This window comes from Macrobrachium rosenbergii, chromosome 10 (assembly GCF_040412425.1).
Source record: "Macrobrachium rosenbergii isolate ZJJX-2024 chromosome 10, ASM4041242v1, whole genome shotgun sequence".
Lineage (NCBI taxonomy): Eukaryota > Metazoa > Arthropoda > Malacostraca > Decapoda > Palaemonidae > Macrobrachium > Macrobrachium rosenbergii.
Window position 1 is genome coordinate 61,604,707 of NC_089750.1, and position 22,500 is coordinate 61,627,206.

The 22,500-nt window shown below is 37.7% G+C and overlaps 1 protein-coding gene across 2 annotated transcripts in view; it reads left to right on the top strand.

Moving 5' to 3' along the window:
- The window catches only part of LOC136842686 (peroxidase-like), a 123,537-nt gene that overhangs the window by 66,932 nt on the left and 34,105 nt on the right, over positions 1 to 22,500 (top strand). For both annotated transcript variants that reach the window (XM_067110349.1, XM_067110348.1), the window contains exons 9-10: positions 4,005 to 4,083; positions 6,432 to 6,572. In XM_067110349.1, the coding sequence (XP_066966450.1) occupies positions 4,005 to 4,083; positions 6,432 to 6,572 (220 nt within the window). The remainder of the gene's footprint in view (positions 1 to 4,004; positions 4,084 to 6,431; positions 6,573 to 22,500) is intronic.

The following is a 22,500-nucleotide window of genomic DNA, read 5'->3' on the forward strand; positions in this document are numbered from 1 at the left end:
GGGTAGGGGAGAGGACATGCTCTTGCCAGAACTTTTGAACTCCTGGTTATACGACCCTATATCAACCAGGTAGGATCTATTAAAAAAAAAATTAAAAATGATTTTTAGTGTTTTCTGTGTGTGTGTGTGTGTGTGTTTTTTTTTGGGCGGGGGGAGATTGAACATGCGCTTACCAGAATCTTTGACCTCATGGTTGTAAGACCCTGAATCATCCAGATAGGATCTAATAAAAAAATATTTAAATTATATTTTGATGACGTGCGCTTTCCAGGACCTTTGACTGTATAGCTTAATGACTTTGCAATACCATGGGTCCTGCATCGCCTTCACTGTAAAGCTGAGGAATGGGTTCCTTCATCCTCTTCATTCTGAAGTTGAGGAATATCTATATAGTGATATCCCTATTTTGGTACAGTTTGTAATACTGCTTTTAAATTCCCGTTACTCTTTTGGTTTTATTTGTCTAAATTACTTCCCAGACTTTATTTGTTTGTATTTATGTAAATAACACATACACAGTATATATATATATATATATATATATATATATATATATATATATATATATATATATATATATATATATATATATATATATATATATTATATATATATATATATATATATGTGTGTGTACATATATATATACCTTTTTTTTTATTTGCTGGGGCAGGGTTGGTGGTATATGGGGTATATGAATCTACATGTGAAAATATTTAATTCCTCAGTGACATACCTCAGCCACGTAGCCAAATGTCACTCATTGTTACCAAGAAAGTTTTGAAAAGTAAATGATGTAGCATTAAGGCAGAGTAATCTTAGACTTGTATCGGGACCCAAGAATCTTGATAGAGTTCTGCATCCCTAAAACTTGTTACCTCTCCCTTCTTAATGGCTTTTCCATCTTGACTGACGGGAAAGTGATTCGTATTACCTCACTGCAGACTTTCCATTAACCTTCTTGTGGAGGATTAGATGTCCCGCTTAAGCTGTTTAGAATGGGTTGGTGGAGGGTTAGGCTCTTGTCCTACATACATTACCACATATGCGTGATTTCTGAATATGGAGCCAAATTATATCTTAAGCAGTATTCTACGGAATCAACAGGAGCTTTCGGAGACAGCTAAGTTCCACCAAGGCTGAGCAGTCCAATTATACTTCCCCTTCCAAAATCTCCACTTCAAAAATGTCCCTTGTCCGGGTCCAGAAATCACAGAATCCAATCACTAGTAGCCCACTCGCTCAGAAGTAGTGGATGAAAACTAGAACTGAAGAAACACAACACATCTCATTGTGGGAACTTCTTTACATACAAGATATGTAAGGTGCGCAATGAAGTTAGAGTCCGGACGTGGACCACTGGATTCTGGTCATCTAACATAGACCAAGCCTTATTCACATCACTATTTTGAGCCGTTCACCCATCATGTTAATACTCTGATTTGTTGGCTGAGATTAAACTAGCTTTTTGTCTGCACGGGCCCATGCCCTACTGTGACCCGTGCAGGTGTGGTAAGGTTTTGAAGAGGTTAAGAGGCTTGATGTAGACCTCTGAACTCTTTCCAAAAAAACAAAGACGACAAAATCCTGAGATTACTTTAACACAGGAATCCGTGATGTTTCTATTCAGAGTAAGCTAAGTGCGAAAACAGTTAAAAGTTGATTGCCTAGAAGCTGCCTATTTTGAACTTCTAGCCTTGAAACTCCTCTCTCTCTCTCTCTCTCTCTCTCTCTCTCTCTCTCTCTCTCTCTCTCTCTCTCTCTCTCTCTCTCTCTCTCTCTCAGGTGTAATATTTTAAGCTTGCTAAGACTGGAGGACAACACTCAAAGTTACAGCTGCTCTTACTTGTTGAACTTTAGATCCCCACTACACTTCTGCCTTATATTGATGTAACTGTAAGTACCTCAGCTAGTGGTCACATTTCAGCTAGTGAAAGAGCAGTTTCGATACGTTTGTAGCTTTACCGCATCCTTACCAGTGCAATTACCGCATTTTCATTTAGCAGGATGGACATTAGAATGCTGTTATCAGTGTCTGTAGTCAGCATATCGTACATAACTACACGAACAGATGAACGTACATAAATTTCCTCAGGGAAATGGTGTGTGGGCAGTCCCTAATAAAAGCTAGAATTTTTTTTAAGCAATGCCATAGAATCTGAGGCCAGCAACATCCCGGATCCTTCAGACATCCTGTCATCTGTGCCCATAAACCGAAAACTCTTTGATCCTCTCCTCTTAAGTTCCCATTAGTGGCACCAGTGTCTTAAGAAACCCTCGGCCTTTCAAGGGCCTGAAGGGATGTTTGCTCTCCTGGCCAAAACGACACGAGTGAGCCGCTGGTTCATTAACGGGGACTTAAGAAGCGGCGACCTTTTTCTCCTCAAGATTTCGAGGCCATTTATCTACGTGAAGTCGAGAGGAGACATTTAGCTCTGCTCCTCAGCCAATTAAGTCTCTCCAACTCTTCCTCCTCCTCCTCTTCCTCCTCCTCCTCTTCCTCCTCCTTCAGGTAATTAGCAAAATCTTGATGATGGCCTCCTTCACTTCTCTCTCCTCACTCTCCCCTCCCCCATTCTCTCTCTTTTTTTTTTTTAATCGATTCTGGTAATGGCCTCTTCTAGCAGTGGCATTTCTCCTAACGTATTCCAAGCATTACATATCCCAGAGAGAGAGAGAGAGAGAGAGAGAGAGAGAGAGAGAGAGAGAGAGAGAGAGAGAGAGAGAGTTGGAGTTGGAGTTGGAGTGAAGAGTTTGTGAGCAGTTCTTCAATTAAGATATAATTCAAAAGAAATTTTTGTTAACAGTGACTCATTCTAAGTAAAGATATAAAACCTTACGATCTTCTTTGTGACCAAATACATTCTCTAATTATAGCACCGCGTGCAGTGTGAAGGTATAGTGGCACTAATCGTATTAGTATAACTCTGTCGCTGTATAACCTAGAAAGACCAGTCTCCCATCTGTCTGCTCTGATGGAAAATGTTTAAAACCACCAGCATCTTGACGTACGAAATCAAATACTGGGATCTGTTTGTATATATATGGGTGTGTGTGTGTGTTGTAGATAGATATTAAATAGGTAGATAGAAATACAAAGAGGGCTCACCAACGGCACGTCGAGTTTCCCCCTCTCCACATTACACAACTCGCCTCTCATTTCTTATGGTTCTTGAATTGTGATGCCATTTCATTCCAGCACCTCTTCCACACTATGTAAAGAACGATTTCATGCGCGCTCTCTCTCTCTCTCTCTCTCTCTCTCTCTCTCTCTCTCTCTCTCTCTCTCTCTCTCTCTCTCTCTCGTTTCTTTTACAGTACCTCCTTTCATATTCTCTTTCTTCCATCTTACTTTCCACCCTCTCCTAACAATTGATTCACAGTGCGACTGCGAGGTTTTCCTCCTGTTACACCTTTCAAACCTTTTACTGTCAATTTCCGTTTCAGCGCTGAATGACTTCATAGATCCCAGTGCTTGGCCTTTGGCCTAAATTCTATATTCAATTCAATTCTCTCTCTCTCTTGTTTGTCAGGCAAAAATTGTTTTTGACTTGTATGATACACAGACACTTTAAATTAATGTGTGCTCGACATTCCTTTTGCAATGATTAAATCATTTCCGTACATTTAAGGTTTAAGGCTTATACTGTTCTGAATGTTTCAATCTCCGGGATTTGAAAAGCTATTTGATCTCTGGAACAGGGATGAGGATGGTAACTATACTCTTTCCGTGGTGCATGGAAACAAAAGTGTCTTTAGTAACTCCGAGCTCATGAAGTGATTCTATGCCTATATTGTGTGTGGTTTGTTTTTAAATAATATTGTAACGACTGTTAGTCAAGATAAATATTTGTTTGAAGCCGTCAATCTCTATAGAACTGGAGATCTGCTACCACAGTTATCATCACAGTTGTGACGCCAGTTTATGATACTAAACCAGTCCATTAACCAATCAATCAATGTCTCATCTTACAACGTCAGTTCACAGATTGATTACGTTTCAGGTGACGTCATTCATCGACGCTTCGAATGTCTACGGCTCCGATGACCAAGAAATGGCTCAGCTTCGCCTCTGGGAACACGGTATGTTTAATTAGGGCGCATCCACACTGCAGTTGAGAATGTCACAAACACATGTCGGTAACTTGTCTCGTACATATCACCAACAAGTTGAATATAAGTCAACGACTCATTGGTTAAGTATATCTTAGTTTAACCAGACCACTGAGCTGGTTAACAGCTCTCCTAGAGCTGGCCTGAAGGATTAGATTTATTTTACGTGGCTAAGAACCAACTGGTTACCTAGCAACGGGACCTACAGCTTATTGCAGAATCCGAACCACATTATGACGAGAAATGAATTTCTATCACCAGAAATAAATTCCTCTAATTCTTCACTGGCCGCTTGGAGAGTCGAACGCCATGCCAACAGCACGACTCATTGGTGAACAGGTTGAGTACAATGTTGGTAGTCCTAACTAAGGCCAAGAGAAAGAGAAGGTCTGCTCACTTCCCCCCAAAATCCCCCATGTAGGCGGAGCTTTGTCTACCTCCTTATTGCGTCAGCAGGTGAACTGCAGTAATGAGTGGGTACCTCTAAGATACGTCATCATCTACGTAGTTACCCCAGGTGGGAGGCAACTCCACCCATTTGGGTAGACCTTGTCTCTCTTGGCCTTGGTCGTAATCAGTGCTTCATACGATTATCGAGTACTAATCCGAGATTCGTTCTCCATTTAAAATCACTGACCTGTTTTCAACATGTTTGTCACATGTATGCGATAATTTTTCTACTCGTGTTTACGACAAGTTATACTGTTGTGTGAGCGCTACCTTCACGTCAAGGAGTCTACGGTAGACTTCTTCTTGGAGGGTGGAAGGTCGTAAGCCAGGGAAAACTGAAGCATTGAGTGAATGCCAATGCTAAGTCTCAAGTAAAAACAAACATTTATATGAATAGAGGCGTACTTTTTTTTTTTTTTGGTAGAACTGAGCAAGAGTTCCGCATCGGGTATTACTTTGGAAATTGATTTTCCCTATAATATTTTGGTTGCTTATTATTTACCGTTATTTTTTGTCGGTCGACTGTAATTAACCTGTAATTAACCCCAGAAGTTGTACTTTGGCCATCCTGGAATGCTATCGCGCATGCGCAGTGTTGTAGAGGGAAGCTTTTGGTAAAAAGTGGAGTTTCCTTCACCGTGGGTTCCGGTATGGTTAGGGTACGTTATGTTAATATAGTTCCTTCTATAATAAGTTTTCTTAGCCAATCCCTTCTTAAACATGTGGCTCCCTAATGACTTGCGCATGCGCAGAACCATTCCATAACAACAACATGGCGGTCCGGTCTTTCTCCCAAAGTTTCCAAAACCCCACGTTCCCAAAGGGTCCCCAACCATGTTGGGTAGATATGAGGTTAATAGTAATTGACCGACAGTAAACAATGCCGTCTTCTTCATCAGCAACAATAAAAATATAGGAAAATTCAATTTCCAGGGTAATAGTCCTTGCGGAGCTCTTACTTAGAAATACTCTTTTTTTTTTTTTTTTTTTAAGTGATTTTGAAAATAAGACACGCCTAGTTTCTTCAAACCAAACTTATGCATTAAATTAACTTATATCAGTATAAAGTTACTCGAACCCAAGAGAAAACGAAACAATTCATCTCTTCCTCACAATTACATTAGAAAGCGCTGATAGGGTTAACTGAGCACTAGGAAAAACAATAATCTCATAAATTAAACTATGACTCTCTCTCTCTCTCTCTCTCTCTCTCTCTCTCTCTCTCTCTCTCTCTCTCTCATTTTTTATTTCTCTAGCGGTTGTTGTTGATATTATTCCTATACTGTAAGATTATAAACATGTACTTGTCGCTGCAGTGAAATGTTTCATCCATCACAGTGAATGATTATTATTGTCCTTTTCAGTTAAACTTAACATTGTTAAATTCTGCGATGATTTATTGCATTGTTTTAATGTTAATTCGTTCGACTAATGTAAATGAATAAGAAAAGTAGGACAACTCTGATGATATACAGTATATCTGTGTGTGTGTTTTATTATATATCCCGTTTGGTATTATTTCCGAGATCAACGAAATGAATATTAAACGACATATGTCGATTAATATATATAACATATATATATATATATATATATTATATATATATATATATATATATATAATATATATATATATATATATATATATATATATATATATATATATATATATATATATATATATATATATATATATATATATATATATATATATATATATATATATATATATATATATATATATATATATATATATATATATATATATATATATAATGTGTGTGTGTTTGTATCAATATCTTCGTTAATCCTCTCTTTCTCCTATTAGAAATAAAAGGAAAATGATAATCTCCTCTTCCTCTTTAAAGGTATGTTGAAGTACAAGCCGGTCAGGTTCCGCAAGCCTCTCCTGCCTCCATTAGACCACTTCGATGAAGGAGAATGTAGGGAAAACTCCCGGAATCTCCATTGTTTCTTGGCTGGCGATGTGCGCGTCAACGAGCAACCAGGTAAGAGGCCTATTCAGTATGTTTAGAGATAAAGATACGGAGCGCCTTTTTTTTTTTTTCATACTTAATGGAGGGAGCGTTGGCGCATCAATTGTTCATAACTCCTTTTAATACTTCCAATACAATTTCTTAAGACTTTCGGGTGGATGAAGTCGAGGGAAGACGAGTATTATCCACTCGCAGCCTCTCCACTTGCTGCTACTCTTATCTATACTAAGTTTACTAGGAATCGTTGTGCAAATTTATTTTATGAGAGGTGGTTTTCTTCGTCAGGAAGCAATCCAACGTTTGTCTCCTACACATAAAAATGTTTCTGACTCCTCTGCCAATAGTAGCCAATAACTTCCACCAATCCTGACTCCTGCCTTACATCATTATGGGTCTATGGCTTTGTCTCCTAATGGAAAAGCCACTTTTCCCGTTTAAGTTTCTTTGTTCATCCTTGTGGTGAGTTATTCCACTGCTAGCAGTCCTCCTAATCTGCTTCTCTCCTGCCCATGTTATCATTTCTATTCTCTACTTTCGAGGTCTCTGAGGTTCTTTTCCAATTCCAGCATCTTTCTTTGAGAAATTTGTCGATGAACACTGCTATGTTTTGCCGTATTTTTGGTCTGTCTTATAGTACACTCGGCCTACCTTTTGGAAACATGCCTTTCCCAGAAAGCGGTGACCACTCTGACCTAAGCTAATACTGTTACTAAAAGGAAATATCTTAATGTACTTTCCAATATAAATTTATGCCACATTTCTTTCATGCCATTGAAATAGCTTCTATAAAAACAAAGCTTTTATCATTAATTTCTGTCATATCTTTCTGAGATCTGGTTACCCTCTATACTGCACCTTGTAAACACTTAATTCACTGCTCTCGTTCTCTCGAAGACAGGTGTCCTTGCCTTGTTTGAGGCCGTGGACCACTAACCACATGAAAAATATGGATTGATACTTTTGAAGGTAATGAAAATGAGTAAACAAAAAAATGTTGGTTTTAAATTTATTCGCTCGGAAACAGTGTTTCCAAACTATCGGCATATAGAACAAGAGGGACCTAAGTGTTGAATATTTTGCTAGGAAATTTATTACACAGAATTTTGAGATGACACGGGAGTACACAACCATGACATTTAGAAATTTGGTTAATTCTTTCGTTTATTTTTTAGATTGTAATAATGTGTTTTCATTAAGTATAATAATAAACCATAGATTTTTATTATATTACAAAAATAATTGAGCTATAAGGAGACTCCTAATGAGCCAGTGGAGTTCTGGGAACCGCTACTTCGTATTCAAAAGCTCTGTTGGTGAAACTTCTTGTGTATGGCTTTTGTTTTTGACTCTGTACATCATGTTTAGGGTTTTATGTAATTGTTTGCTGGCGCCTAGGCTTCTCTTTCCCTCATTTGTTATATATATATATATATATATATATATATATATATATATATATATATATATATATATATATATATATATATTTATATATATATATATATATATATATATTTATATATATATATATATATATATATATATATATATATATATATATATATATATATACACACACATGAACGGAAAATTCCCAGTGGGAAAATTGCCAGGCGGAAAATTGCCATGTGGAAAATTGCCAGCAAGGAAAATTTCCATAGAATATTGCCAGGCGGAAGATTGCCATTGCCTATTTAATCATATAAGTCAAAACCTAAATGAAGAAAAAATTTTTTTAACCAAAGTATAATACTGTACTTTCTGAAAGATGAATGAATAAAATGAGAGTAAGGTTTTGAAATAAAACACATTACATCATAATATAATTGATCAAATTCAGTAAAATTGAAATATAACACATTACATTATATAATTAAACAAAAAATCAAAATGTTAAGAAATATAAAAAATAGAAAAAATTTATAAAATGAGTGGAGGTTATATGCAACAGCTCGAAGAAATGAGATTTTACGATCTTCACTATACTGCCCAACAGTTCTCTTCAGTTTATCATTGACATCTTTATATTTTTCTTTGATAACGAATCTCATCTCCTCTTTCAAATTGCAGAATTTTTGTATGCACTAATATTTCCTCCTTCTTTAAAATTCAATGCATTTTCCAGATATTAGGATGACATTGTGAAATATTTTGGAAAAAGGCATTGTTGAACGCTTCGATGCTGTTGTTGGTACGTGGCATGCAGTGCTCTACTCTAGAATGAACATTCCACATAGGAATCAGGAATAACGGTGTTGATCTCCTCCTATTGTTACCCCTTCCTCTCATAACACCAATGTACGTCAATTCAAAATAAGATAGAAATTCTTCAGGTATGTCTTCATCTTCCGATAGCTCTTCAAAACCTGAAACAACATCATGACACGGGAGGAAAGGAAAGCCAAAGCAGAAAAAACATCGTAACTTTAAACTGAAGCTGCTTTCATTGTGATACCGATTTTTGTAACCAAGGTTCACAAGCTTTCTATAGTTTGCCTGGCAGAAGTGGAAAAAACATCCAGCGTGGTCTGTTTGGGAAAAACACTCTTTAGTCCATTTATCGAAGCTTTTTCAAAGTCACTCATAACCGTGTGGGGTTCTAGTTGTACTAAATTCCTAAGTATATTAAACAGATTTTCATATGTACGTTCACTTTTGTTGGGAAGAAATGCAAAAGCACGTGGAAAACTAGAATTTTCAACGTGGACATGAATTGTAAAAAGCTGGAAATATATATCAGGTGACACTTTGAACGTTCCATCCATAGCCCAGTTTTTATATTTTCTTAAATCCTCAATCCCATCATTCGTGATAAATAATAAGATTCGATTTTCATCGTCGACTCAGAATCATACTGGAGGAATTTCTCACCAGAATTAAGATTTTGAAATTCGGATGAATTACAAATCCTGTCCTTTCAGAAGGAAATTGTGGGGTACAAGACGTTTCCTGTTTCCAATGCCTAACATTCCTACTTACATGTTGCAAATTTGGAGCTCAGCACGTGCACAGTCATCTAAAGATGATAAGCACTCCGCAACAAAGAACGAGTAGGACGACCTGAAGTCATTGCTTCTTTTCAGCTCTTGAATGGCTGCCCCTTGGCTTCTACTTTGCTCTTGGCAGCACTGTGATTGTGTTCATTAACATGTTTCAAAATTTTGTAATCATGGTTCTTTGATTTTGAATGTAGTCTTGCTGGACATGATTTCTGCTTTCTTAACGCACATTCCCAATAGATTTTTGTTCCTTCCTTGTTTCTTCCGTTGAGATGATACATAAATTGTAGTTCATCAATGAGAATATCCTTTCCACGTTCACTTGTTATGAAAGCAGCCATTATAGGTACAGACTTCAGAGAATACTGAAATAGTATATGTCTTTTTCTTAAAAAGGTTAGAACGAATTTCTTCTTTTTGGTAAGCAAATAGATATAAACAAAAGGAGAAATGGTAGTTTGGGTAAGAATGGACAATTATGAAAGGAGACATGATAGTTTGGGTTAGAATGAACAATTTATAAAATTGAAGGAGAAATGGTAGTTTAGGTAAGAATGAACAATTATGAAAGGAGAATGAAAAGAAATCTTTAATTTGCCAATGGCAATCTTCCGCCTGAAATATTCTGCATGGAAATTTTCCTTGCTGGCAATTTTCCGCATGGCAATTTTTCCGCCTGGCAAATTTTCCCACTGGAGTTTTCTGTTATATATATATTATGTATATATATACATACATATATATATATATATATATATATATATATATATATATATATATATATATATATATATATATATATATATATATATATATATGGAAATGAAAAACATGGAAACGAATGATATGTCAGCAGTTCGAGCGCTGATGGGTCAGGGAGTTGGGTAAAATTCACTGGTATATTGGGCCCTAGTTGCTTGCCCGGGACAAACCTCAGATATTTAGTACTTAGGTTCCAACTCCTTTTGTGACCTTTGCGTCCGAATTGCTAATGCCCTGGACTCTCACTCGAAAGACCGGGTTCCGTAGTGTGGTGGGTCAGAAATTTCAGAATGTATATATATATATATATATATATATATATATATATATATATATATATATATATATATATATATATATATATATATATATATATATATATATATATATATATATCTCTTCTTCTTCTTCTAACGTGCTTTTTTTCCCATTTTTCGGAAGGACTTTTGATTTGCTTTGGGGTGACCGAAATCTCTAACGCCTGCCCTGCCTGAATCCTAAAAGCGTATGTCATGTATCATACCAGACCTAGCCCTTTCTCCCAGCAGCCTTGTTGCACCAGGTCCCAAGTTCCGTGTGAGATATTTGTTATGTTTTTAGAAGATGTTGGAGTGCGTTGTTTTGTGCCAGAATTTAGTCTGTAACACCCATTTGCTTTTAACAAACCTATCCCTTGATTCCCCCGGGGTGTCTACACGGATAGCAAAGTGTCCGCCTCATCATCCCTGTTTGAACCCGCTCCACATACTACTATGAAGTCCGGTTGCTGTACATGTGCTATCGAGGCTCCATATATATATATATATATATATATATATATATATATATATATATATATATATATATATATATATATATATTTATATCATATCACCTTGACATTTTTAGGTGTGAGAAATTTACCTAACCTAAAATGTCATTAAGACCTAATCAAACCTCGTCCTAATAACTTAGGTGCCGTTGCCTGGCCAGGAGGCTTCATTCCCCACCCCCTTCCCCATTGCACGGCATTCCCTGTCTCCCTACTGCATACATTTATACATATATATTTACATCTTTTTATCACATCACCTTGACATTTTATTTACACAAACATTAAGCTAGAAATGTCGTTTAATATCCAATCTCGCTCCACTTCTAAATATTGATGAATTGGACATTAAAACGACATTTGTATATATATATATATATATATATATATATATATATATATATATATATATGTATATATATATATATACAGTATATATATATATTATATCATATATATATGTGTGTATATATATGTATATATATATATGTAATTGTAAGAACCACAAAGCCCATTTAACTTCTCGATTTCTTCACACCTGTTGGATACGGTTGTCTCTACGAAGCCTAAGATCCAGATAACGAACCAGATGAAGAAATTCTGATGTCAGAATTTCTCCATTTGAATCTTAGGCCTTGCAATGGCAAGCGTAGCCAACAAGAGCGAAGAAATCGAGAAGTCACGTGGGTATGTATAGTGGTGACCAGTAGTTTATATGTATATATACAGTATATATATATATATATATATATATATATATATATATATATATATACATATATATATATACATACATATATACACATATATATATATATATTTCTATATATATATCTATATTTTTTCAAAATATATTCTGATAAAAGTATATACATTACAATATATATATTTATACGCGTGAGCGTATGCAGAACATCTCAAAACTACGCTTTGGATAAAAGCGAATGACACAATATAATAAAAGTCTTTGGTAGTTCAGAACATCAAAAAAACTGCCCCATTAAATAAAAACTTTAAGTGGAATAATAAAATCTTTTGAGGGGCCAAGGACTTCCAATAAAACCTTCGTGGTTGGCGTATTAAATAAAAACGCTTGGGAGTTGGGAAGATCTGTACGTGGGTGACGTAAGAGAAGAAGAAGAAGAAGAAGAAAAAGAAGACGAAGAATTAGGAACATGAGAAAGTATCTATGACCAGTGATATGTCGTTGCTTATCTGTGTCTGAAACAAAAGCAAAGATAATAATTTCAATCGGTGGTTTTCGTCCTCCAGCAGGGATATTTTAGAGAGAGAGAGAGAGAGAGAGAGAGAGAGAGAGAGAGAGAGAGAGAGAGAGAGAGAGTTCTGTGAAGGAGTGTGGAACTGCTGATGTGGAAGGCGCATTTCAGAATCAGTTTCACACACTATTACAATTCTCTCTCTCTCTCTCTCTCTCTCTCTCTCTCTCTCTCTCTCTCTCTCTCTCTCTCTCTCTCTCTCTCTCTTTTCTCTTTTCTGTATGTGTCCCAATACTATTTATTTTTCTTTTTCAACTCCACGTCTCTCTCCTGGAGAATAAAATCCACTGTCAGTGATTTGATGAGGATGCCTGGAGTGCTGTGGCATTGATAAACTGAGTGACAGGTTAGATATCAAATGGTGGCAAAGAGCAGAGAATAATTGAGATATGTACTAAAAGGGAGGAATATGAAGAGAGACGAGTAGTATAAGGTAGGAAAGGAAGAAGGATATGAAGCAAGATGACTGAGGAAAGCTGCGTAAAGGAGGAAGCCATTCAGAAAACATAATAATTAAGTCTTTAATATAGGAAGATTTACTGCAGATGTCTTGGACGAGAACAGGAAATAATATTCTGGAGAGATTGATGGCGGGAGGATAGTCCGGTGGACTGGATAATTAAGTCTAGGGATTTGTTTATTTTCAACATCCAATTGCACAAAATTTTAATGTAAGTTACTAGGGGAAAATTTCACTTTTATGTAAATGTAATGTGAAATGAAGTTTTGTAGGAATTTGAATGTTCAGTTCAGCTGGAGAAATTTCCATTTTAGTTTTCTGTAAAATGAAACTATTGTGCTGTCTTTGTCTGTCCGTCCGCACTTTATTCTGTCCGCACTTTTTCTGTCCGCTCTCAGATCTTAAAAACCACTGAGGCTAGGGGGCTGCAAATTGGTATGCTGATCGTCCACCCTCGAATCATCAGACATACCAAATTGCAGCCCTCCAGCTTCAGTCGTTTTTATTTTATTTAAGATTAAATTTAGCCATAATCGTACTTCTGGCAACGATATAGGATATGCCACCACAGGGTCGTGTTTAAAGTTTCAAGGGCCGCGACTCATATAGCATTATACCGAGACCACCGAAAGATAGATCTATTTTTGGTGGCCTTGATTATACGGTGTACAGAAAACTCGATTACGCCGAAGAAACTTTGGGGCTTTTTTACTTTTTTTTTTTAAAGAAGTGATAATAGATGAACGTAGTTTTCCAAGAACTTAAGAAATATTACTTTGCTCTGAAGCTAGTGTGAATATCATAATAGCTTGAAAAACACATTTTTCTGTTTGTCTAACGAAATAAAGTTTTGTTATTCAAACTTTCCAGAAAATATCTCGATCCTGAAAACGGTTTGAATATCGTAATAATTTGAGATTTAACGCGGGTTTTTTTTTTGTTTCATGTTAAGAATGTGAATTTTCTGAAGCGGAACACAACGTGGCTATTATCAAGTAATTTTAAAATGTTTGTATTAAACTTGAATATAAATGCATTCACTTTCTCCTGAGCCTTAAATGAAATTAAGTTTCTTAATTTCTTATTTTGGCAAAATTGCCTCCTCTCGATTTCGGGTTTGGTGTTGCTAGAGTGTGGTTTTGCCGAAATCGTACAATTGCCAATAAATTTCCTTCCTTATTGCAAATAATTCCCAAGGGATATTGCCAATAAATTTAAAAGGTTACTCGCCAGTAACTCAAAATGACTATTGACAAAAAGTTTCATGAGTTGCGGTCAAAAACTAGTATTTGTTTTTTGAGAAGACATTACTGAATTTGTGTCAATAAACTGCAGTCTCTATTCCCCGTATGGGGGTAGTGCCGTCAGTGCACCTCACGTGTTGCACTGTAGGCATTACTTAAGGGTCTTTGCGGCGTCTCATCGACCCCTAGCTGCAACCTCTTTCATTCCTTTTACTGTACCTCCGTTCTTATTCTCTCTTCCATCAGACTTTCCACCCTCTCTTAACAGTAGTTTCATAGTACAACTGCAAGGTTTTTCCTCTGTTTCACCTTTCAAACCTTCTTACCATTAATGTCCATTTCAGCGCTGAATGACCTCATAGGTCCCAGCGCTTGGTCTTTGGCCTAAATTCTGTATTCTATTCTATTCTGCAATGCCTATTGCCAATTTGCTACAGACGTTATTTTAAATCACTGACAATGATTTATGCAACTAAATTACAAAGGTTACTTTCCATAAATTACGAAGGTCATAGTCAATAAATTTCAACATTTATTTTTTCAATAAATTTAAGTGGCTGTTTACAATAAATTTCAGCGATTATTGCAATAATTTACAGTGGTTACTGCCAATAAATCACGGCGTTTATTGCAAGTTGATGAAAACGGTTATTGCAAATCAATCACAAGGAATTTAAGATTGTGGTTGCAGAGCCGACTGATTCTTTTTATACCATTCTCCCATCACCTTGTAATTTCATCTTGTTTATAGAGCAAATTCTGATAATAAAGCCCCTTAGCATTTATACAAAGGTTAATGGATCTTGTTTCCTTCAGGTGGCACTAACGGAAACTCTCTCTCTCTCTCTCTCTCTCTCTCTCTCTCTCTCTCTCTCTCTCTCTCTCTCTCTCTCTCTCTCTGTGCATGCTAGCTGATAACAGATGTTGCCAATATATCCGGGTTAATGAGGTTTTGATCTGTGAATTGAGATCCGTCAGCAAATGTATGTTTATAGAAACGCGATTTGGAAACAAACCAACGATTACTTTCTCTCTCTCTCTCTCTCTCTCTCTCTCTCTCTCTCTCTCTCTCTCTCTCTCTCTCTCCTTGTTTTTATTTACCTTCCTCTCAAAATACGCGATACAGTTTTAGTCTGCACTTGAATACGATTATAATTTTATCAATCATCGCAAAACAATCTCTCTCTCTCTCTCTCTCTCTCTCTCTCTCTCTCTCTCTCTCTCTCTCTCGTTGGCCGAGCGGGTTCCGTTCTCAGCTAGCACTCTGCTGGCCGCGAGTTCGAATCTCCGACCGACCAATGAAGAATAAGAGGAATTTATTTCTGGTGATAGAAATTCATTTCTCGCTATAATGTGGTTCGGATTCCACAATAAGCTGTAGGTCCTGTTGCTAGGTAACCAATTGGTTCTTAGCCACGTAAAATAAATCTAATCCTTCGGGCCAGTCCTAGGAGAGCTGTTAATCAGCTCAGTGGTCTGGTTAAACTATGTATACTCTCTCTCTCTCTCTCTCTCTCTCTCTCTCTCTCTCTCTCTCTCCTCGTCTTTATTTTCCTTTCTCTCAAGATATGCGATACAGTTTCAGTCTGCACTTGAATACGATTATAATTTTATCATTCATCGCAAAACAAATTCTCTCTCTCTCTCTCTCTCTCTCTCTCTCTCTCTCTCTCTCTCTCTCTCTCTCTCGCTACAGAAACTTAAAAGAAATCTCTAGTCGTCTGGACAGTGGAGAATGGGTCATAATGAGACCAACTGCCAACTGCAAAAATGAATACCGGACAGTGTATAACGTCTCATCATGCTTGCGTAGGAGACATTGTTTGCTCTTGCTTGCGTACATGTAAGCCTAGTCTCTGAGATTGCGCGACAAAGAAACGTTTGCGCATGCGTGTATTATAGGTGGCCAGTCTCTCCTTGTGTCTGCTTTTTTTTTTTTTTACGTTTGTCCATATGCTTATTTCAGTGGAGTCTTTTGTGTGCATGTGTGTTTTTGTGCGCTCGCGCGCGTGTGTATGTATGCACGCGTGTGTTTCAGTTCTTCCCGATACTATCGAACGTGAAGTTGGGGGATTTTAAAGTTTACGTACAAGATATCCTCCTTATCTGTGATGGCCAATTAGGCGAGTCTGATTCGGGTCTTTAGAAATTCTTAGGAGAGGCTAAGGAGATGTGATCCACCCCTGATGACATCCACGTCGTGAGCAAAGCCTCGATAAATTGGCCGAAAATAGGGTTCTGCGCTCGATATAACCAATCATTGGTTTTCACTTCGGAACGAGAATTTGAAGAGCAGAGAGAGAGAGAGAGAGAGAGAGAGAGAGAGAGAGAGAGAGAGAGAGAGAGACTTCGTTCAATCACTGTTGTTAAGGATATGCTAAGGACATTTTTTAAAAAATCCCCAGTGATATTTTTTTCTCGACGCTAACTGCCTTCGGTGTTCAAAAAGTTTTGGCTAGAAACCATAAGGAAATGTTTTTCATCTTTTCAGAGATATTTTTGTACTTGCAAGCATATAAGCCGGTAGCTAATTACTCCTGGGAATGGAGCAGCTCTGGAATGTGGGGCCAACCTCTGGAATTCTCCTGCAGCTTCCCTGTTCCATGATTCTTAAAATCGATCTTCCATTCCTCCGAAATAGGCTCTATTGCCCAACTTTCATTCCTGTCCGTCTATCCCTCGGGAACTGAGTTTATGGGTTCCTTCGGGGCTCGGCTCCATCCATTTAGCTTCCTGTTCCCCTCACCATCTTTTTATCCGGGCCTAAGCCAGATAAGGACATTCGGTTTCCAGTCCCGTCGGCCTTTGTATCAGAAAGGGATTGCTCCCACGTACGTTCCTTGGTTTAGTAGAACTTTTTTCCCAGGTGTATTTTCAGTGTCGTTAATCGTCGTCGATGTTTTGACGTTACATATTTATAGCAACATAATTGACGTCTGATTTCTGCTAGTCATGCTACGGTTACTGCTCTGTTTTGTTCGAAATCCTGTCATTAGTATGTTGTCTTCTTTTCTTATTTGGCAAGTCTCTGATTATTACGGTTCCTCGTTGGATGAGTCGGTAGAGTTCTCGGCTAGCACTCTGCTAGGCCCGAGTTCGAGTCTCCGACAGGTCAATGATGAATTAGAGGAAATTATTTCTGATGATAGAAATTCATTTCTCGCTATAATGTGGTTTGGATTCCACAATAAGCTGTAGGCCCTGTTGCTAGGTAACCAGTTGGTTCTTAGCCACGTAAAATAAGTTTAATCCTTAAGGCCAGCCCTGGGAGAGCTGTTAATCAGCTCAGTGGTCTGCTTAAACTAAGGTATACTTACAGTACTTTACTCTGATTATTACGGCTGTTGAATTAGTCTTATTTCAAGCTCCATATGCTCACGAACCATCTCCCTGCATTAACTCATTCTGCTCAATGCTGTCGCCTCTTTCTGAGACTTTCATCTTCACTTCCCTTCCTCTAGTATTCTCCGGCACCATTCTCCTCTTTCTTCCCTTACACCGTTCATCTGGCTGTCCCACGAACCAGTTCCTTTGCTCCTCCTTTCTGCGGGTCTATATTTGCAAACATTCCCTTCTGTTCCCTCTTCTGGGACTTGAACCCTGCCCTTCATTCACCTCAAACTCGCTCTTCTCGGCAACATTTGTGACCACATGCTAAACCCTTTTTTTTAGTTTCTGTAAAATAAAACTATTGCGCCGCCTTTGTCTGTCCGTCAGCATTTTTATCTGTCCACCCTCAGATCTTAAAAACTGCTGAGGCTAGAGGGCTGAAAAATTGGTATGTTGATCATCCACCCTCCAATCATCAAACATACCAAATTGCAGCCCTCTAGCCTCAGTAGTTTTTATTTTATTTAAGGTTAAACTTGGCCATAAATCGTGCTTCTGGCAAAGATACAGGATAGGCCACGACCGGGCCGTGGTTAAAGTTTCATGGGCAGCGGCTCTTACAGCATTATACCGAGACCACCGAAAGATAGGTCTATTTTCGGTGGCCTTGATTATACACTGTACAGAAAATTCGGTTGCACCGAAGAAACTCTGGCTCAATTTTGCTTGTTTTCTCTCTTTTGCAAGTATAATACCCAGTGGGACAGACAACATAATATACCTTTTTCTAGGCCAGGCCCAAGTAAATGAGATGAGGGAAGAGGAAGGGAGAGGGGTGGAACTTCATACAAGTAGTGACAGATCTGGCTTTGGAGTAATGAAAGCATTTAAATTTTAGAGCATGGGAGAACAGAAAAAATAGAATTCCAAGGATTTACAGTCGAGGAAAGGAATTCGTCAACAAACATTGTAGTCTAAGTCATTACTAATTTCCACAATGTAAAATTGAATATTAGTAAAAAGGCTTATGGGAGTTATATGGAGCCTTTGAAAGGAAAGGTGCCTCTCCTGATCTCAGTGAAACACTGACTGAAAGAGTACCTGTAGAGAAGACAAATGTGGGAGAAATATTATACTTCAGACAGGGATGAATAAGCCTAACAAAGATTTTTTGAATGCTATTTTTGCCAGCCTCTGTATTGATACTGAAGTCGAGTGAAAGGAAAGTAATTTCAATGTTATATTGTTATGCTCTATGCCAATTTCTTTATGGTACTCTCCTCATTAACATTGACGAGGAAAATCAAGAGGAAGAATTGTCGGAAATGCCATAGGCTCAATAATGGTTAGCAGATTAGCAGATAAGGACAAATACAAACAGGAAAATTAAAATACCTAACGTATAAACTCAAGGAAGGTGGGAGCAAAGAGTTCAACGCATTACTCAGAAGCAGCTGTGCAAACCTTTTTGACCAGTCTGCCTTGCATCATTCTTAGTTCTGCCTCTGCAGTGGCTTTCCATTTCCAGTGCTATGGCCTACTTGCATAGCCAGTTTCTGCCCCTACAGTCCAGCAGACAGTCTCGTTTCCATATCATCAGTCCAAAGACATTCTCAATCATGTTAGCTATGTTTCAGAAACACTCCCATTCCTGTTTTATGACCCAAAGGCTACAAGTACTGTCTTTAAATCCCAGCAGTATTTTCCAGTATTGTCTTTAAATTCCAGCAGTATTTTCCATTTCTTCCTCAAAAATGCAACAGCAGTCCTGTTTCTGCGTCAACTGCCTAAATGTTATTGATTTCTTCTTTTCGACATCAGCCTTTTAATACTATTCTCACATATGCCTGTATAGTACAAAGCCATTCCCAATTCCATCTACACAGTCTTGTGGCATTTCCATTTCTGTCTCAACCATCCAATGCATCGGAATTCTCTGGTCTGCATTTCAGTGGTATCTTTATCAATGCTGTGGCCATTAAGTGCCAGTCCTGTTTCTGCACTGATTGCCAAACCGTATTTCCATTTCAGCTTTTACCATAAAACATATTCTCATTTCTGCCTAGACTGCTCAGCGATTTTGTCGGGCATTTCTTTCAATAGTATGAAGGTCACTTCTGCCTCAGTTATTCAAAAGTCATGTTAAGTGTTCCTACGTCTGCTTAGGATGTTCAATATTTTGTTAAGTATCCCTATTTTTGCCCTGCCAAGGATTCTTGTTTCTACTTCGACAGCATAAAGCCGCGTTGAATATTAAAGTTTCTGTCTTGAACATCCAACAGCTACGATAAATGTCTCTTGTTTGAAGTTCACATTAAGTAATCTAATGTCTGGCCTGAGTGTTCAGACGCTACGTTGTGTGTTCCCATATCAGTCTCAACCAAGACCTCATAAAGTCTTCCCTTGTCTGGCCTAATTTTCCATGAGCCTCGTTAAACGTTTCAGTTGCTGTTGTCATCATCCAAATGTCAGAGCAAGTGTTTTATCCGTCTTTTCCGACCATCGGAAAGTCGAATTAAGTGTTCCTGTTTCTGCCTCGACTTCAATTGCTACGTAAAGTATTTACTACCCCAGTGGTTCTAAACCTTTTTTGGCCCATGCACCCTTTCACCACATGTCAGAAAGTCATTCCCCCAATCACCTTTCCAAAATTGTCTGCCTCAAAAGGTGCATTCCAGATATATGCAAAAAAATACTAACGCAAACGCACAAACCAGCTGAGAGAAAGCCCAGCGTGACCTCTAAGTAGTGCGGACCGATGCATAATGTGTTTAGTGTGGTCCTAGAGCCAGCTTGAACCTGCCAATCTGTGGTCACAATTCCCCGCCTTGAAACACTGAAATCCCCCGCCACCCCAAAAAAACTATGAAATTCCCTCTAGAGAATTCCCCCTAGGGGAGAATTCCCCCTTGGTTGAGAACCACTGGTCTAAACCATTTGAATACACATTTCAATATTCTTGACGTCTTCCTCAACCATCGATAGACCAAATTGAGTGTTGTTAGCTCTACGTAAGCCATCCAGCAGTCAAGTGCTCCTGGAGACAGCGTCGAGTATTCCCGTTTCTGTTTCAGCAGTCCGAAGGCCACGGAGAATAATGAGGGGGAAGCTTCCTGGACTTCATGCATCATTATATTGGGATTTGAGGGAATATCTCCGGTCGGGTTCTTTAATTGATTCTTCTTGAATAACAGAAACGGATTAGGCGGTTCGAACATACTAATGAGAGAATTCTAACGACCCATCTTGAGTTGTCTTCTTTTTTTTTTCTTCCTACGCTTCGGTATTATCACCGGATGTTTATCTTATTATCCCTTATTAGTGTTATTATTCTATAGTTACGTTATTCAGCCTCCCTTACCAGTTGCGCAAATTTCTTACCGAGAGGAAGCTGTCCTTAAATGCTTCTTGAAAATTTGGAATCCCTTATTAGCATTGGCATTCTACAGTGGCTTTATTCAGCATCCCTATCGCTCGCGCAGATTTCCTATTGAGAGAAAGCCGTCCCTAAATCTGTATTGAAAATTTTGATGTAATTACTATATATCCCAACAGGAACACTTAGGAAACGTAATTAACGCTCACATCCCGCAAAATGCAAAAATGCGGCCAGAAGGGAGAAGCTGAAAGTGAACGTAACCAATAATAAGGGAATAAGAGAGAATAGAAGACGGAAAGATGGCGTAATGAACTGACTTGGGCATAATGAACGCTGGTGTAGATGAGAGAGATTTAGACTTGTATGGATTAGATCCCTGCCGGAAGATTTTATCAGTTCTCTTTCGCTGAAAGCGTTAGGTCTTTTCCTTAACTGTTTGCTTCGTAGATCCTCTGTTAAATTGATTTTCTTGTTAGATCTATTTTTCAAACTGTTTACTTGCTAGAACTGTTTTTCAAACTGTTTACTTTCTAGAACAATTTTTCAAACTTTTTACTTGCTAGAACTGTTTCTCAGACTGTTTACTTGTTAGACCTATTTTTCAAACTGTTTACTTGCTGGAACTATTTTTCAGACTGTTTACTTGCTAGAACTATTTTTCAGACTTTATTTGTTAGAACTATTTTTCAAACTTTACTTGCTAGAACTATTTTTCAAACTGTTTACTTGCTAGAACTGTTCCTCACTGTTTACTTGTTAGACCTATTTTTCAAACTGTTTACTTGCTAGAACTATTTTTCAAACTGTTTACATTTTAGAACTATTTTTCGAACTGTTTACTTACTAGAATTATTTTTCAAACTGTTTACTTGCTAGAACTATTTTTCAAACTGTTTACACGTTAGAACTATTTTTCAAACTGTTTACATGTTAGAACTATTTTTCAAACTGTTTACATTTTAGAACTATTTTTCAAACTGTTTACTTGCTAGAATTATTTTTCAAACTGTTTACTTGCTAGAACTATTTCTCAAACTGTTTACTTGCTAGAACTATTTCTCCAACTGTTTACTTCTAGAACTGTTTCTCAAACTGTTTACTTGTTAGTGTAATGGATAAGGGCAGAATGTGGGATGGTGGGACAGAAGTTGGGAGAATCAAAAATATGTCTTTGAAACCTGCAAAAAGTTCTGGATTAGAAGAAGAAGAAGAAGAAGAAGAAGAAGAAGAAGAAGAAGAAGAAGAAGAAGAAGAAGAAGTGGAGAAGGAGGAGGAGGAGGAGGAGGAGGAAGTGACGAGAGCAGCAAAAATGAATGGCGTGAAAGGGAAGATCTGAGAATAGTATCAGGCGAGGAAAAGAAACGGCTTTTTGAAATGGATCATCGAGCCGATGCTCCTTAATGAAGTGTTGTTGCAGAATCTTCGTAAGGGCGACACGAAAAGGAAAAGAAAACGAGAAACAGGTGAAAAAATAATGGGAGTTTTCGAAATCGGTCGTCTGCAAAAGAGGCGCACAAAAAAAAGGGGAGGTGGGGGATGTTAGAGACTACGAGTATTACTGGTGAAGATACGAAGCAGATAGATATAAAAAATAAACGAGAAAATGTCTAGATTTGTTTATTTGGCTCGATTATGTTGAAGGAATTAGAGCTGTTTCAAGAAAATTTCGTCTTAATAA